This window comes from Podarcis raffonei, chromosome 17, assembly GCF_027172205.1.
Source record: "Podarcis raffonei isolate rPodRaf1 chromosome 17, rPodRaf1.pri, whole genome shotgun sequence".
In the NCBI taxonomy this organism is placed as follows: Eukaryota; Metazoa; Chordata; class Lepidosauria; order Squamata; family Lacertidae; genus Podarcis; species Podarcis raffonei.
In genome coordinates, this window is record NC_070618.1 from 32190711 (window position 1) to 32206727 (window position 16017).

General features: G+C 45.8%; 1 protein-coding gene across 7 annotated transcripts in view; it reads right to left on the reverse strand.

Annotated features, from left to right (window-relative positions):
- The window catches only part of RGL3 (ral guanine nucleotide dissociation stimulator like 3), a 33402-nt gene that overhangs the window by 12971 nt on the left and 4414 nt on the right, over positions 1-16017 (reverse strand). For 5 of the 7 annotated variants that reach the window (XM_053370842.1, XM_053370843.1, XM_053370838.1 and 2 more), the window contains exons 2-9: positions 14616-14720; positions 13346-13560; positions 8640-8851; positions 7869-8002; positions 6444-6659; positions 5104-5207; positions 2665-2749; positions 1508-1600 (exon numbers count right to left, since the gene is read on the reverse strand). In XM_053370842.1, coding sequence (XP_053226817.1) covers positions 1508-1600; positions 2665-2749; positions 5104-5207; positions 6444-6659; positions 7869-8002; positions 8640-8851; positions 13346-13560; positions 14616-14720 — 1164 coding nt within the window. Of the gene's footprint in view, positions 1-1507; positions 1601-2664; positions 2750-5103; positions 5208-6443; positions 6660-7868; positions 8003-8639; positions 8852-13345; positions 13561-14615; positions 14721-16017 lie in introns of those variants that run through there. The other 2 variants (XM_053370841.1, XM_053370844.1) reach the window with 2 other exon arrangements.

Consider the following 16017-nt stretch of genomic DNA (forward strand, 5'->3'; position numbering starts at 1 on the left):
ATATTTATAATTGTGGAGGAGAGAATGTTAGGAGCAGTAGCAAAACCTTTAGCTGACAACTACTCTTGCTAAAAAAAAATCAAAAGAGCACCATGTTCTTTTTGGGGGTCTTTTTATGTACTAATTTTAGGGTTAACCCCACTCATTCTTAAACAAAACACAAAGATGGATACAGAAGTACGATATAGCTCAGTTTGTTAGAGTGTGGTGCTGATAATGCCAAGGTTGCAGGTTCAATTCCCATCTGGGACAGCTGCATAGCAGAGAGTTGGACTATAGGTGATCCTCAGAGTCCCTTCCAACTCTAGTTTTCTAAGAGAAAAGGGAATTCCAAAGGGCAGGTGCCACCATGCTGAAAGACGGATTTCTTGCAGGTGCATAAGGAATATTATGAGGCACTCGCAGCACGGCCAGTTCTACGGATCAAAGCAGTCAAGTGGCATATGAGAGAGAAGGTGATTCTCTCAAGTAAAAAGTTTCCCTTTCTCTTCTATCACACTTCTTCAAAGTCATATTTGATGACATATCATGTGCAGACTTTCACAGAACTGTAAAATCAAGGAATTGTAGAATTGGAAAGGATCCTGAGCACCACCGTCCTGCGATGCAGGAATCTCAACAGGCAGTTCCTGATCCAATTCGAAACCATACCTTTGACTAATCTTAAGTAGTATTTTCACACAAGAGGGAGAGTGTGGACACTCTGGTGGCAGTAATTCTTTGGTGAGAGTCTGGTTTTCAGGATCTAAAGTGTGAGGGAGGTACATTAAACATGTATTTCTTACCTTCCCTTTATGTATATTTTGTGGGAGGTGATCCATGAGAGGCAGTCAAGTACAACATTCCTTGTAATGCTAGAGAAGACATGCAAGGGAATGTTTGGTCCAGCCAGTCGCAACTTCCTGTTTCTCCTGGCTGGAGCATCCTTCCTTTTGCATATGATAGAAGGTGGGCGTGACCTAACCTGTCCAGGTAACAAAAGGACGAGTCACATAGCACACCTCCTTTTTTTTTTTTTTTACTTCCTTCTTCGTTTGACCAGCTTCTAGCTAGGACTGCTCTGCGAGCTCTCAGCTAGCAGAAGCACTGGGATTATTCCCCCATATGGGGTAGATCCACATGTACATATTTGTAACTAAGTCTGCCTTCAGGAATCCAACTGTGAACTGATGTGAGTAAACTTCTTTTATTGACTTTGAATAAGATTGTGGCGTCTTTATTCTTTAAAGAGGGATTCAAGGGGACTTACCAGGAACGTACAATTCAATCTGAGACAGATTAAATTGTGCAATAGTGAGAGGCTCACACGAGCCTGCAACCAGCTATCTGCTGTGCATATAAAAAGGGGGGAATGTAATTCTGCTACATAAAGGAACTTGCCAGCACAAGTTAGGAAGGATATCAATAAACAATATATCCTCTCCTGCCACCCTGAACATTCCCACATATTTCCCTCAGAGTGGATGGACAGCTGGCTGGTGCGGGGGGAGGGCAGGATGGCTCTCACCACTACCCTGGTCTGATGCTTCACCTTCGGAGACGCCCCAGCTGGGGGTTGTGAGCTGTTCCATCCATCACTGGAGCCCTGTATACCTCCTTCCTGCGAGAGACACAGAGACAGGCTGCAGGATAAACTCAGCTGATGTCCGAGGTACCTTGATCGAACTGTACAGAACTGACCCTCCCAGCAGGGGCTAATCTAAGAACTCAAAGGCTTCAAGACATTTCAGCAGGTGCCTCTCATTGCTGCAGCCCCTGAACCAAAAGAGGTTGCACCCAGGGCAATTGTAGCTCACACTGAACAGGGAATAACTCTTTCCCTGCTCCAAACATGGTGGCTTAATGCCCCTGGGTAACACTTAACACAACATGGCAACTATCCTCAAGTCCAGTGGCGGAGCAAGCCAATCGGGCGCCTGGGGGGGCGCGCGTGCCCTGCACCTGGGGGAGGGGCCAGCCGCCCATAGGGGCACCGCAGGGCCTCCGAGGAGTCTGCCTGCCTCCTTCCACTCAGCTGCCCTACAGCTGAGAGGGAGGCAATAGGCGGACTGTTTGGGGAAGCAGGGAGCCTGTGGGCATTCAAGCTAGTGTGTCACTCCCAGGAGAGACACGTAGCTCGGACGTGCTACAGGCCCCGCAGTGAGTGCCACCCACCATTTTGTCACCCCCTCAGTGGGGACACCCGGGGTGGACCGCAACCACCACATCCCCTTTGCTATGCACCTGCTCAAGTCCCCACCCCACCTCAGAGAAATCACAAATATTTTTTGGGGGGAGGGGGACCTTGGCCCCAAGGAGTTGGCTCCTATGCTATTGAACCGTCTCCTGATCCTGACAACACTGGACAATACATTACAGCTATACCTCGGGTTACAGACGCCTCAGGTTGCATTTTTTTGGGTTATGGACCCACCAAAACCCAGAAGTACCGGAACGGGTTACTTCCAGGTTTCGGCGGTCACGCATGCGCAGAAGCACCAAATCGCAACCCGTGCGTGCGCAGACGCAGCGCTGCGGGTTGCGAACGTGCCTCCTGCATGGACCATGTTCACAACCCGAGCATCCACTGTGCATCCTTCTGGGCGCATTATCCTGCATAAAAAGACACACAACACACACACAACATTGCTCTCCTCTTCCTCTCAAACAACGCAGTTCTGCTACCTGCAGCAAGATTTCTCGGCACTTCAAGTAATTGTTGTCTTCGGAGAAGATCTGCGAGAGCTTTCGGAAGGCGCCCCTGGTGTCCCTGGGAGAGAAGTCACACTCAGTTTATGCAGCTCCCTGGCACAAGGGTCAGTGCAAGAGGCCACGGCTAGCTCAAGCTGTTTTGCAGCCTGAGGCGAAGGGCAAAGACAGTGGCACACACACATCTCCAGAAGCTTGACTGGAAGCTGAATCTTTTTTTAGCAGTGGCTGCAACAGAGCATCCTTTGTGGTGGAAAGAGGGCAGCAGGCTAGCAGGTCTTTCAAATTTCAGCGGCGCCTTGTGCAAGGCTAAAATTTGACACCCCCGCCTCTCGTCTCCTGTTTTGCATGTGTACTACGTCATAGTTGTGATGCCCTGCGGTGTTCCCCCTTAGCTTGGGGCCCAGAGTGGGGGAACCGGTCACGCTGCCCTAAATCTGCCCCTACAGACTAGCACAGGGCAGGCTGTGTGGCACAAAAAGCTCTGTCCTCCGAGAGAGGGGGAAATCTGTAGGACTCAGGAAGAACATTCAATGGGTGCCCCCCCGGAGGTCCATTTTTAAACCAAAACAGGTTGTAACCCAAGTCATGCTTTTGTCAATGGGGCCTCCCCCCAAAAATTGTTCATAATCCAAAGAAAGAAAAAAAAGGTTGTGCAGTGGTACCTCGGGTTACAGACGCTTCAGGTTACAGACGCTTCAGTTTACAGACTCCTCTAACCCAGAAATAGTACCTCGGGTTAAGAACTTTACCTCAGGATGAGAACTGAAATCACGCACTGGTTGCACGGCAGCAGGAGGAGGCCCATTAGCTAAAGTGGTGCTTCAGATTAAGAACAGTTTCAGGTTAAGAACAGACCTCCAGAACGAATTAAGTTTTTAACCTGAGGTAACACTGTAATCTGATAAAAGTTTGCAAACCGGGACACACACTTCCGGGGTTGACATGTTTGTAATCCAAAATGTATGCAAACCAAGGTACCACTGTAGTTTCTTTTATCCTGCTGTATTATGTAGGATTATGTAAAAATCTTGTTTGAAAAGAAAAAGACTGTCACGAGCTCTCTGGGGTCGCAGGCAAAACTCTTCCCCAGTCCTGCTTGGGGACGATCCTTGAACCTGCCAGAGCCCTGTGGTTTCTCTCCAAAGAGAAGCAAGAGTCTACTGTGGCCTGCTTTAACCAGCCTTTAAAAGGTAAAAGGTAAAGGGACCCCTGACCATTAGGTCCAGTCGTGGCTGACTCTGGGGTTGTGGCGCTCATCTCACTTTATTGGCCGAGGGAGCTGGCGTACAGCTTCCGGGTCCTGTGGCCATCATGACTAAGCCACTTGTGGTTTAGAGCAGCACACAGAAACGCCGTTTACCTTCTTGCCGGAGCAGTACCTATTTATCTACTTGCACTTTGATGTGCTTTCAAACTGCTAGGTTGGCAGGAGCAGGGACCGAGCAACGGGAGCTCACCCCATCGTGGGGATTCGAACCGCCGACGTTCTGATTAGCAAGTCCTAGGCTCTGTGGTTTAACCCACAGCGCCACCCGCGTCCCGATCCAGCCTTTTCCCTAACCCTTTTCCAATGTTTTTCTTTTAGGGGGAAAAATGGTGCTGGTACTCACCATGAAGTTGTTACAATAAGTGCCACACAGTAGAAAACTGTTTTAATTGCTATAACAAAGGTGCCTCTGGCCTTAAATTGAGGCTCATACAACAACAAAAAAATATTTAGAATATAGTGGACCCCATTACGTTTGTTTTTAAAAAGGGCTATCTAAGGTATCTAACTGTTGGTGATGCAACAGGGATAATGCTTCTCTAAAACATGTTTTTTTCATTGTCCTATATTGAAAGATTTTGGGCAGAGGGTAGCTGAAACCATCAACAGAACTGTACGGAACAACTTTACATTTACAGAGCAAAATATCCTCTTGCATTATATACTCAGCACATGGAACCTTACAAAAGGACAATACGAGTGGACTCCCCGTGCCCTTACCACAGGAAAAAGACTGATACTGGTGAACTGGAAAAATAAAAATGAGGCTTCTTTCTATGATTGGATTGAAGACTTACAGTATACAAACTCGCAACATATGAACAACCCGCATATAAATACAGACTTGCCATGGACAAATTCAATGATATTTGGAATCCATTCTTACAAATACTGTAATATTTGGTGAAGTGCAATAATGACCTTGTAAAATATATAGTTTTTTGGCCCCCCCCTTTCCCCCCCTTCTACACGGGTTCTGTTTCTCTTTTTCCTTTTCTCTCTTTTATTTACGTCTCACAATGTTTAGTGCACATATAATTATGTACTCTTTGAGCTTTCCATAAAGATGGTTAAAGAAAAAAAAGCGCCACACTTTTAACCAGGGCTTTTCTTCTAGGGAAAAATGGTGCCACCCAAAACCTCACCTGTGTACAGCAGCCCACGTCCGCTTCAGTCGGTAGATGGAGTTAGACTGTAGGGCAGAGAGGATGGCATGCAGCGAGGAGAAATTCCGGAGGGCCCGACATCGCTGGAGGGCAGGCGTACCATTTGGGGAATTGGGAGTGGGGAAATGAGAAATATTTCAGTAAGAAAGGGGTAGGATTTAACGCCAGCAATTGGATTGATTAAAGATTTAACTGCAAAGCAGTTGCTGCATTTTGAGTAAGGCTGCAAGCTTTTGATTCATTTAGTTGATAATCAAACCATTTTTAACGTGTGGACTGTGACTCAAGAGAAAACATGGCCATTGTGCAGGCTATTACCATAATGCAGAAGAAAGAAGACCCTATCTTCTTACAATAGCTGGCAGTTTTTATTTAGTAAAAGAAAGTCAAGTAATCTTGCACTTGTCAGTATCTCAACACCCACAATACTGAGGTTTTGATAAGGTACACATGTATTTACATTCAATTAAACTGACAGATCAGTTAGAAGGCAGATGATAATTAAACATTCTTCAAATCAATTAGCGTTCCTCACTTTAATGCCACTTGCTTTGGCTGTATTTTTATATATCATCTTAAGTTTACATTGTCAGCATGTCTGTTACTTTTGCAATGAAAAGCTGAGGGGGTCTGTGCCTTTGGCTTGTGCAGCTATTATGTAGGCCCATTTTTGTAATATTCACAAATTGTGGAGAACCAGTGAGCTGGCTGGAGGTACAATCCCATATGTTGGTTTGTGTGCCGACAGGAGTACAGTGGTACCTTGAATCTCAAACGCCTTGGTACTCAAACAACTTGGAACCCAAACACTGTAAACCAGGAAGTAAGTGTTCCAGTTTGGGAACTCTTTTCGGAAGCTGAACGTGCTTCATTCTGAGTGCCACACTTCTGTTTTGAGTGTTACGCTGAGGTCTGTCTGTTTTTGCTATTTATTTTGCGTTTTAGTTTTTGCGGCTCTTTGTTTTTCTTTTTGAGACTGTGTGGAACCCAGTTCAACTACTGATTGATTGATTGATTGATTGATTGATTGATTGTGTGACTGCAGTACATTGTTTACTGCTTTCATTTTATGGATCAATTAGATAGTAAAATTCATGTTAAATTGCTATGTTAGGGGTTGTTTTTGAAAGTCTGGAACGGATTAATCCATTTTGCATTACTTTCTATGGGAAAGCACGCCTTAGTTTTGGAACACTTTGGTTTTGGAACGGACTTCTGGAACGGATTAAGTTTGAGAACCAAGGTACCACTGTAGAGGCAGGGCTAAGGAAACAAGGAAAACTAAGGCCAGCTAGCTCACTGGACACAGAAGCTCTTACCTGGGCAATGTCGATCCATTTCTCTAGCAGGTGTGCCCGCTGGGGAAAGCGTAGAGTCAGGTCTCCCAGTACAGATGCAATGACACAGCTAGTGACTGCATTGAACTGGGCCACAGTGGCTCGGACGCTGGGAGCCACGTGCTGATTCTCCTTCTTGTCTCGTTGCGACCACACGCAGCCCAGGCAGTGGAAGGGCTGCACTGCTCGGAAGAGTTCCTGGGGAAGGAGAATGAGAGGGAGGATGAGAGAGAAGACCACCCCAATGCCACTCAGCGCAACCACTGCAGAAGTAGGGTAGGACTTTGGACCATGGATCAGGTCTCCAAGATCCGAAATCAACTCTCTGCCATTGAACCATAAAATATATATAGGGTAAAAGGTAAAGGTAAAGGACCCCTGGATGGTTAAGTCCAGTCAAAGGCGACTATGGGGTTGCGGTGCTCATCTCGCTTTCAGGCCGAGGGAGCCGGCGTTTGTTCACAGACAGCTTGATTTAAATTGGATTCTTAAAATAAAATGCTTCTGGAGGAAAAATCTTTCTAAAGACAGTTTTCTAGTTAAGTTACATTATAGTCCAAAGGCTATTCATCAGGAAATAAGGATTTGTTTTAAGTTTTTCATGAGTGCTAAAACTCAGTCTAAGTTTTTTTTAATTGTTTAACCACATCAGTTAACAAACATGGATACTTATGCTATAATGTTATTGTTTAAGTTAAATAAATTGTTCAAATTGTTATTAAGGAAATGATTATATTTCTCCTTCCAATAAAATACAGCGGAAAAGTTGTCCAAATATAAACAGTTAACTTACTAAACCTCACAATAATTTCAAAAGCATCTGTCTATGTATTTCTAAAAGTATAACCAAGTCAGTAATTTTTGATATAACTGTAAAAACTATTCTAAAAATTTATTATTCCGAAAATGAAACCTTCATCTGGTTGTAAATATTAAGATTATACAGTGGTACCTCTGGTTGCGAACGGGATCCGTTCCAGAGGCCCGTTCGCAACATGAAAAGAGCGCAACTCGCAGTGGCGCGTCTGCGCACGCACAGGTTGCGATTCGCCGCTTCTGCGCATGCACGAGACGTCATTTTGCGCTTCTGCGCATGCGGCAAAACCTTGAAGTAACTCTTTCTGGTAATTCCGGGTTGCCGCGGGACATAACTTGAAAGAACGTAACATGAAGCAGACGTAACGAGGTAGGACTGTACCAGCAAGAATGAGTCTTTCCATAAAAAAATGATTTAAATCAACTCTTAATGACTAGTGATTTAAATTGTGATTTAAATTGATTTTATTTAAATCAAATCCACCCTGGCTGGAATTAAAATTTAAGAGTCTGAGAGCCACACCACTCCCCCCATTAATGCTGTTTTCTTCTTCCCAAAGCATTTTGCCATCCCTGACCCCTCTTACTCACCGCATCCATCAGGGTCAGCTGTTCAGCTACTTCATCCACCGAGAAGGACAGAAGGGCTGGTGTCTCCTCACAGTCACCTGTCCCAGCTGCTTCTCCGATCACCTGTGGCAGCCCCATCCCTGTGGGTTCCCCTCCTGTCGGGTAGTGAGACAAGGGCCACCTGAGTGAGTGTGCGCAAGCCCAACCCTGACAAAGGAAGAAGAAGCCCTTCCCTGCCTAACCCATGTGCCTTTCTGGTAAAATAAAAGCCAAGGCATTGTTTTTTCTGTGATTACTCCAGGTCCAGCTCTGAGGGCCTTCTGGCGGTTCCCTCACAGCGAGAAGTGAAGTTACAGGGAACCAGGCAGAGGGCCTTCTCAGTGGTGGCACCTGCCCTGTGGAACACCCTCCCATCAGATGTCAAGGAAATAAACAACTATATGACTTTCAAAAGACATCTGAAGGCAGCCCTGTTTGGGGAAGTTTTTAATGTTTAATGCTGTATTGTGTTTTTAATATTCGGTTGGGAGCCACCCAGAGTGGCTGGGGAAACCCAGCCAAATGGGCGAGATATAAATAAATTATTATTATTATTATTATTATTATTATTATTATTATTATTATTATGCAGACATGCCATCTAATAGGCTGAATAGGATGGCCCTGAAGACAACTGCATGTGGCTGAGGAGCTGAGGAGCTGAGGTGGGGATGGGAGCTGGACCTGAGCCACAAACTTTGGGAGGTCGTTTGCTCTAGGCCGTCATGTCCCCAGGGCAGGGGAAATCCTTACCTTCTGCCTCAGCAGCACCTGCCCTCCTGTGCTCCTCCTCCTTGTCGTCTTTGTGGGACTGCCACAGCCCCTCAGCCAAAGCACACGCTGGGGAGTCACGAGAAGATTGGTGCAAGAAGCTCAAGGTTCTCTGCAGGTTGGGATGTTGGGGGGGCTCCCAGAAATCCTCCGGGTGATGCTGCAACCAGAGTTTCAATACGTGCAGCACTGCCCTGCAACCGGAAGGGAAACAGAGTCAGGTCCCAACCATACACAAACACACGTACAGTGGTACCTCGGGTTAAGAACTTAATTCGTTCTGGAGGTCCTTTCTTAACCTGAAACTGTTCTTATTTATTTTTTTTATAAAATTTTTATTGGCTTTTCAACATATATTATAAGACACTACAAACAACAAACACAAACAAACAAACATAAAAACATGTATAATTTCATAAATTTTTTCATGTACCCAATTTCAACGACTTCCCCATGCCTCCCTTTTCTGCATCCCTATTTTAAACTTTTTCAGCAACCCCTGATCTAAATTACTTATAAATTTCTTTCTTTAAACCCTTTTCTTTCCTCTTATCCAATCATTTATCTCTGCAAATCTGCTATGCTTTACTCATGACATTTTAACACTCACTAATTTTACAAGAATTTTTAAGATAAAATTTAAATTTCTTCCAATCTTCTTCCACCGTCTCTCTCCCTTGGTCACGGATTCTGCCCGTCATCTCTGCCAGTCCCATGTAGTCGATCACCTTCGTCTGCCACTCTTCCAGTGTGGGTAACCTGAAACTGTTCTTAACCTGAGGGACCACTTTAGCTAATGAGGCCTCCCGCCCCGTCGGCACGCGATTTCTATTCTCATCCTGAGGTAAAGTTCTTAACCCGAGGTACTATTTCTGGGTTAGCGGAGTCTGTAACCCGAAGCATCTGTAACCTGAGGTACCACTGTACATATACAGTGGTACCTCAGGTTAAGTACTTAATTCGTTCTGGAGGTCTGTTCTTAACCTGAAACTGTTCTTAACCTGAAGCACCACTTTAGCTAATGGGGCCTCCTGCTGCTGCTGCGCCGCCAGAGCACAATTTCTGTTCTCACCCTGAAGCAAAGTTCTTAACCCGAGGTACTATTTCTGGGTTAGCGGAGTCGTAACCTGAAGCGTATGTAACCTGAAGCGTATGTAACCTGAGGTACCACTGTACTCACAAACTGCTTAGGCTCTTATCCAGGGGTAGGCAACCTAAGGCCCAGGGGCCAGATGCGGCCCAATCGCCTTCTCAATCCGGCGCGTGGATGGTCCAGGAATTAGTGTGTTTTGACATGAGTAGAAAGTGTGCTTTTATTTAAAATGCATCTCTGGGTTATTTGTCGGTGTAATGGCTTTAGGGGTTGCTTGTGCGTAAGTTACCGCCGCTCTGGGCTAGGTTGCCTGGTTAAACCGTTTCTCTCTGGACAGCCATCCCCTCCGTGGCTGTTCAGTCGCTGGCAGAATCCGTCAGTGGGCGTTTCTTGAACCTCTTCCAGCAAAGAAGTTCTTTGACGCCAAGTCGCCGCCTACTTTCCCTGCGCGGAAGTCTTCTGCGCAGGGTGGGTGTGGGCAGCAGAGGACCTGTGCTCTCCTCGCTGGTCTCCTGCGAAGAGTCCTGGAGCCTCCTCTCCGCTTTCCCCATCGGCCCCCCTCTATCCCTGGTGTTGCGCTGATTTTCTTCCCCAGCCGGAGACCTGCCTCTCTCCCTGCTTGGGCCCTCTCCAGCATCGCTGTGGAGCCTCGCCTCCTCCGGTTCCGATGGCAGTTCCCTGACAGTGGGGCATAGGAATTCGTTCATTCCCCCCCCCCAAAAAAAATATATAGTCCGGCCCACCACATAGCCTGAGGGACGGTGGACTGGCCCACAGCTGAAAAAGGTTGCTGACCCCTGTCTCTCCCCACCCCCCGGTGCCCCTAACCCAGTGGTTCTCAACCTGTGGGTCCCCAGATGTTGTTGGACTACAACTCCCATCATCCCTGAGCTCTGGCCTTGCTAGCTAGGGATGATGGGAGTTGTAGTCCCAAAACGTCTGGGGACCCACAGGTTGAGAAAGGCTGCCTTAACCCTTCCTGTCCCAGATAAGCTGCCTGCTGTTTAACAGCAGAACGGACTACCTTGGAAGGTGCACTCTCCTTCCTTCGGGGTTCTTAAGCAGAGGTTGGATTGCCATCTGTCCTGGATGTTTGAGTTGAGATTCCTGAACTGTAGAGGGTTGGACTAGAGGACCCCAGGGGTCCCTTCTAACTCTATGAGTCGATGATTCCATGCTGCCTTCACCAGGATTTCTTCCTGAGGGTGCCCCTCCTTAAGCATCCTGCCAGATTGTGCTGCTCGGACTTCACCAAGCTTCACTGCCCACCTGGCATCTCATTACAGACAACTCCCTCTTTACACAGAGGCCACATTCCAAGGTACCCTGCTCTTAAGTGAAATCACATATATTTGATGTGAAAGTCCGCAAACACCCTGTTCCACCCCTGCCCTTTTCTATGCCCTTTTTGGGGGTCATTCCTGGGTTCGGAACGATGCCCGCCTCCTCAGCTGCACACATATTGGATGCACCTGAAACAGTCACTGCCTGTACAGTAGAACCTCGGATTTCGAGCATCTCGGAAACCGAATGTTTCGGAACCCGAATGCCAAAAACCCAGAAGTAATTGCTTCCGTTTTCGAATACGCCTTGGAAGTCAAACAGCTTCTAAGGCACGTTTCTCAATTTTTTTCAGTTGAATTCCCCGACCACCCATTGTGCCTCAGTTGTCAAGTGTTTTGGAAGTTGAACAGTCTTCCAGAACGGATTACATTCGACAACCAAGGTTCCATTGTATTTTATTCCTATATCCAGTCCTTTTTTCCTGGGGGGACGCAGGGGGATGCATACCCCTAAACATTTTGTGAATCTTTGTACTTTTGTCCATTTATTTGTCTTTATTTTTCCCAATTTGAACTATAAAATGGTGGGGTTTTTTAGTCCAACTGAGAGTACCCCTAAACATTTTTTGAGGGGGAAAAGCACTGCCTATATCTGTCAGTTTGCATTTCTTATTACAGAATGTGTTGATCTGATGTGTAGAGATCTTTCCTATTCTACTTAATTCAAGAGGGTTCTGGAAGCTTCTCTGTGTGAAAGAAACAAGCAGAAGGTTCCTGTTGTTTGGGTTATTCCTTCAGAGAAGCTGAGTACAGCTGGCTTAAACTGGTCCTGTTATCTCTTCTGTCAAGGTCATGTGGACTATAATAGTGAGGCCAGAAGGAGCCTGGGTTTCACTTTCTCTTTCTATCTCTTTTCCTTCTGGTATGGTGTTCTGTACATAGTGTGAAGGTTAAGACTTATTATTGTAAGTGTAAGTCAAGTCTGCTGCAACTGGATTTCTTATGGACAATCCTGAATGTATTGGATTTGTGACCATTATGCTCATTTGCCTTCAGTAGCAGTAAAACTCTGCTGGATGAAATATTAATTGCCTCTGGTCTATGTTTTGGGAATCCTGCAATGTGTTTAAGTTTTCACTCTGCTAACTATACATTGGGAGTTCTGCTCTGGATCAATATTGAGTAGAATTTCAATGACAATAATACGTACTGCACCCACATGTCTATATATCCCCTTTCCAAAGAACACTTAATTGCATGAGACAAATAAATTCGCCCAATACATACATGTCTACAGGGCGAAAAGCAAGGTGGGCATTAGCTAAGATTTATCATAACTGTGATAATTTATGTTGGAAATGTAAAGAAAAGGAAGGTACCTTTTATCACATGTGGTGGACTTGTCCCAAGGTGAAAGACTTCTGGGAAAAGATTTATAATGAATTTTAAAAAATGATGAAATATACATTTATAAAGAAACCAGAGGCCTTTCTCCTTGGAATAACAGGTCTTGAATTGCCCAAGAAAGATGTAAAGGTATTTTTGTATGCCACAACCGCTGCTCGAATTTTAATAGCCAAGAAGTGGAAAACGCAAGAATTACCAAATGTGGAAGATTGGCAGATGAAGATGATGGACTATGGAGCTAGCTGACCTTACTGGAAGGATCCGCGATCAGAAAGAAGAGGAATATCAAGAAGATTGGAAAAAAATTAAAGACTATTTGAATAAATATTGTGATATTAAAAATTAGAAGTTACTTGAAAGTACTAAACAGGCCTAGGATTAAATTAGGAGTTAGTTAAATAAATGAGATCTAGAAAAGATAAGAAATCTGATTATAAATGCAATATTGTTTCTGAATAATGATATTGGAAAGCTGTTACACTCAGATACAAGGAAATTCAGACAGGAGGGACTAGAGGAAGTCAAATAATATGTTTATGAGATTGGAAGTTTAATTAATCCATTAATTTGTGTTGTTTATGTGTTTGTTGTTATATTTTTTTCTATGTCTTATTAGTTCCATTTGTTATATATTATTATTATTATTATTATTATATTTGTTTTACAGTATGTGCTTTATTTGTATGAAACTTAATAAAAATTATTGGGGGGGGGGAGAAAAGAAAAGAAAAGGAAGGTGGGCATCACTGTGATACCCTGCCAGGTTAGAATTGCTTTTCCCGCCCCAATTCGCTGCACTGCCAGAATCAAGAACCAGCCCTTCTCCGGGCTCCTGATTTGGGAGCACACCTTGTCCAGCATTTTCCTCCTGCCCAAACCACCCACCTCCTACCCCTGTGCCTCACTTGTCCGGTCCCAGTGGCAGCAGCAGATCCAGCACCTGCGCAGGGTTGGCGAAGGCCCGGTAGGTGGCCAGGAAGCTGGGCACGTAGCCACGGTCACCCTCCACATCGGCAGACACCAGCCACCCCACTAGTCTGGGGAGCGTAGCAGCCCGCAACAGGCGCTTCTTGCACGTGCGGTACTGTACAAAGGGACACTCTGGTGTGCTGGAGACATCCTGTTGGGAAAGAGACAGGCACGATGAGGTGGGAGGAACTCACATAGCTGACACCTATTGAGGAGGTGCTTATCACTGTCTAACACACAGGGTAGAGGTGCAACCTGCCTTCAGTGGGAACTGCACAGTTAAAAAAACCAACCCTATTTGTGAAAAATCAGATTAGTTAACATGGAAAATCTGATACTTGTGGAGTTATCTTGCCTTTGTTACAGGAGATTCCAATCATTCCCATCACTTCTGAAAAGGTTACCACAAATCTTGGGGTCCCCAAATTTGCAGTAATAATAATATAATAATTATTTGTTATTTATACTCTGCCCATCTTGCTAGGCTTCTCCAGCCACTCTGGGCGGCTCCCAACAGAACATTAAAAACACGCTAAAACATCAGCATTAAAAACTTCCCTATACAGGGCTGCCTTCAGATGTCTTCTAAAAGTCAGATATTTGTTTATTTCCTTGACATCTGATGGGAGGGCGTTCCACTACCGAGAAGGCCCTCTGCCTGGTTCCCTGTAACCTCACTTCTCACAGTGAAGGAACTCCAGAAGGCCCTCGGAGCCGGACCTCAGTGTCCGGGCTGAACGATGGGGGTGGAGATGCTCCTTCAGGTATACTGGGCCGAGGCACTTTCGGGCTTTAAAGGTCAGCACCAACACTTTGAATTGTGCTCAGAAACATACTGGGAGTCAATGGTAGCTCAGTGTGGTCTCGGCAGCCACTCCCAGTCACCAGTCTTGCTGCTGCATTCTGGATTAATTGCAGTTTCCGGGTCACCTTCAAAGGTAGCCCCATGTAGAGCGCATTGCAGTAGTCCAAGCAGGAGATAACTAGAGCATGCACCACTCTGGCGAGACAGTCCGTGGGCAGGTTGGGTCTCAGTCTGTGTACCAGATGGAGCAAGGGAAAGAGAGGAGAGATCCTTGTCATGCTTGCACGCATGAGGGAGACATGACTTTCCGTGCATGTGTCCCCTCTGCTGTCCAATAATAAAAACCAGTTTAGCATAGAAGGAGGGATCCGGTATTCCCTGTAAGGGAAGCTGCCACATACCAGCTGACACGATCTGTTGGCGATGGGCTCTGCCCTCACTCGGTGAAGAATGATGCTGTAGATGGCCCCATCTTCTGCCTCTTCACCCCACTGCTGAAGGGGTGTCTGGGGAGAGGCAGAAAAGAAACAGAAGCAGAACTAAGACACAGCTTTTTGGCTTCTTGGAAGCATATGCATATACAGTGTAGAGCAGGGGTTCCCAACTGGTGGTCTGCAGAACCCAGGGGGTCTGTATAGCCCACCTGGGGGGGGCCGTGGCACCATTCACATATCAAAAGCTACAATAGAGATATCAAAATTTTCAGAAGTAGGAGGCCCAGGGCTTGGGGGTCTGCAGTACTTAGCTAATTGGGGACCAGTCGTGTAGAGCAAGGTCTAAACTGGGCTGGAAAGAATTGAGCTGGGAGCCAAGAAAATGTTATTGTCAGGTAAAGGGAGGCTTCCACGCATTCAGAGGTAGATGTTGGGGAGCAGAGAGCAGTAGTGAGATGCTGGAGCTGTGTGTACCATGTGGTCATTCTTGTACCCCCTAAACTAGCCCCAGGTGTGATGAAGGCAGCCAGAATTGAAGTACTATTCAACAGCCAGTCTAGTCACATTCCCGTGCATGGAATTGCAGGAGGAGCCATCTTGCCTCAGGCAGCAAAATACATTGAGCTGGCCCTGATTTTATTTTGTAGTATGGTGTGGCAGTCATGTTGTAATCAGTATTAGCTGCCTTGAACATCCAATATAGAAAGCTGGGGTGTACGTTTTAAAATAAATAAGCAACAAATAAACTTGAGCAAAGTACGCAAGGCAATGGAGTATAACTATCAGAGAAGGAAGACGGGCAGGTTTGCTTTTCCATCTCCAAAACAAAGGAAAAGGCTCAGGGCACAGCTGAACAGGAGATTTCTGGGGGTGAGAAAAGAGGCTTATGCATGGACGAGGGGCAAATCTCTGTCCTGTTTCCTATTTACAGTGGTACCTCAGGTTACATACGCTTCAGGTTACATACGCTTCAGGTTACAGACTCTGCTAACCCAGAAATAGTGCTTCAGGTTAAGAACTTTGCTTCAGGATGAGAACAGAAATCGGGTTCCGGTGGCGCGGCAGCAGCAGGAGGCCCCATTAGCTAAAGTGGTGCTTCAGGTTAAGAACAGTTTCAGGTTAAGTACGGACCTCCGGAACAAATTAAGTACTTAACCTGAGGTACTACTGTAGTGCTCAGCGAGCAAGTATGGCCATCATTGTTTATCACAGTGATTCAGGCATCATCCTTGGTGGCTCAGAGAGACAGCACTGTCTGGATTTCTGCAATGTTTTCACCTTTCCATAGGCTGCTTGTGCCACGGATGGAGCTTGCGGACTCAAGGCTGTTATTAATTGACCAACATTCAACGGTCAGTCAAAGAGAAGA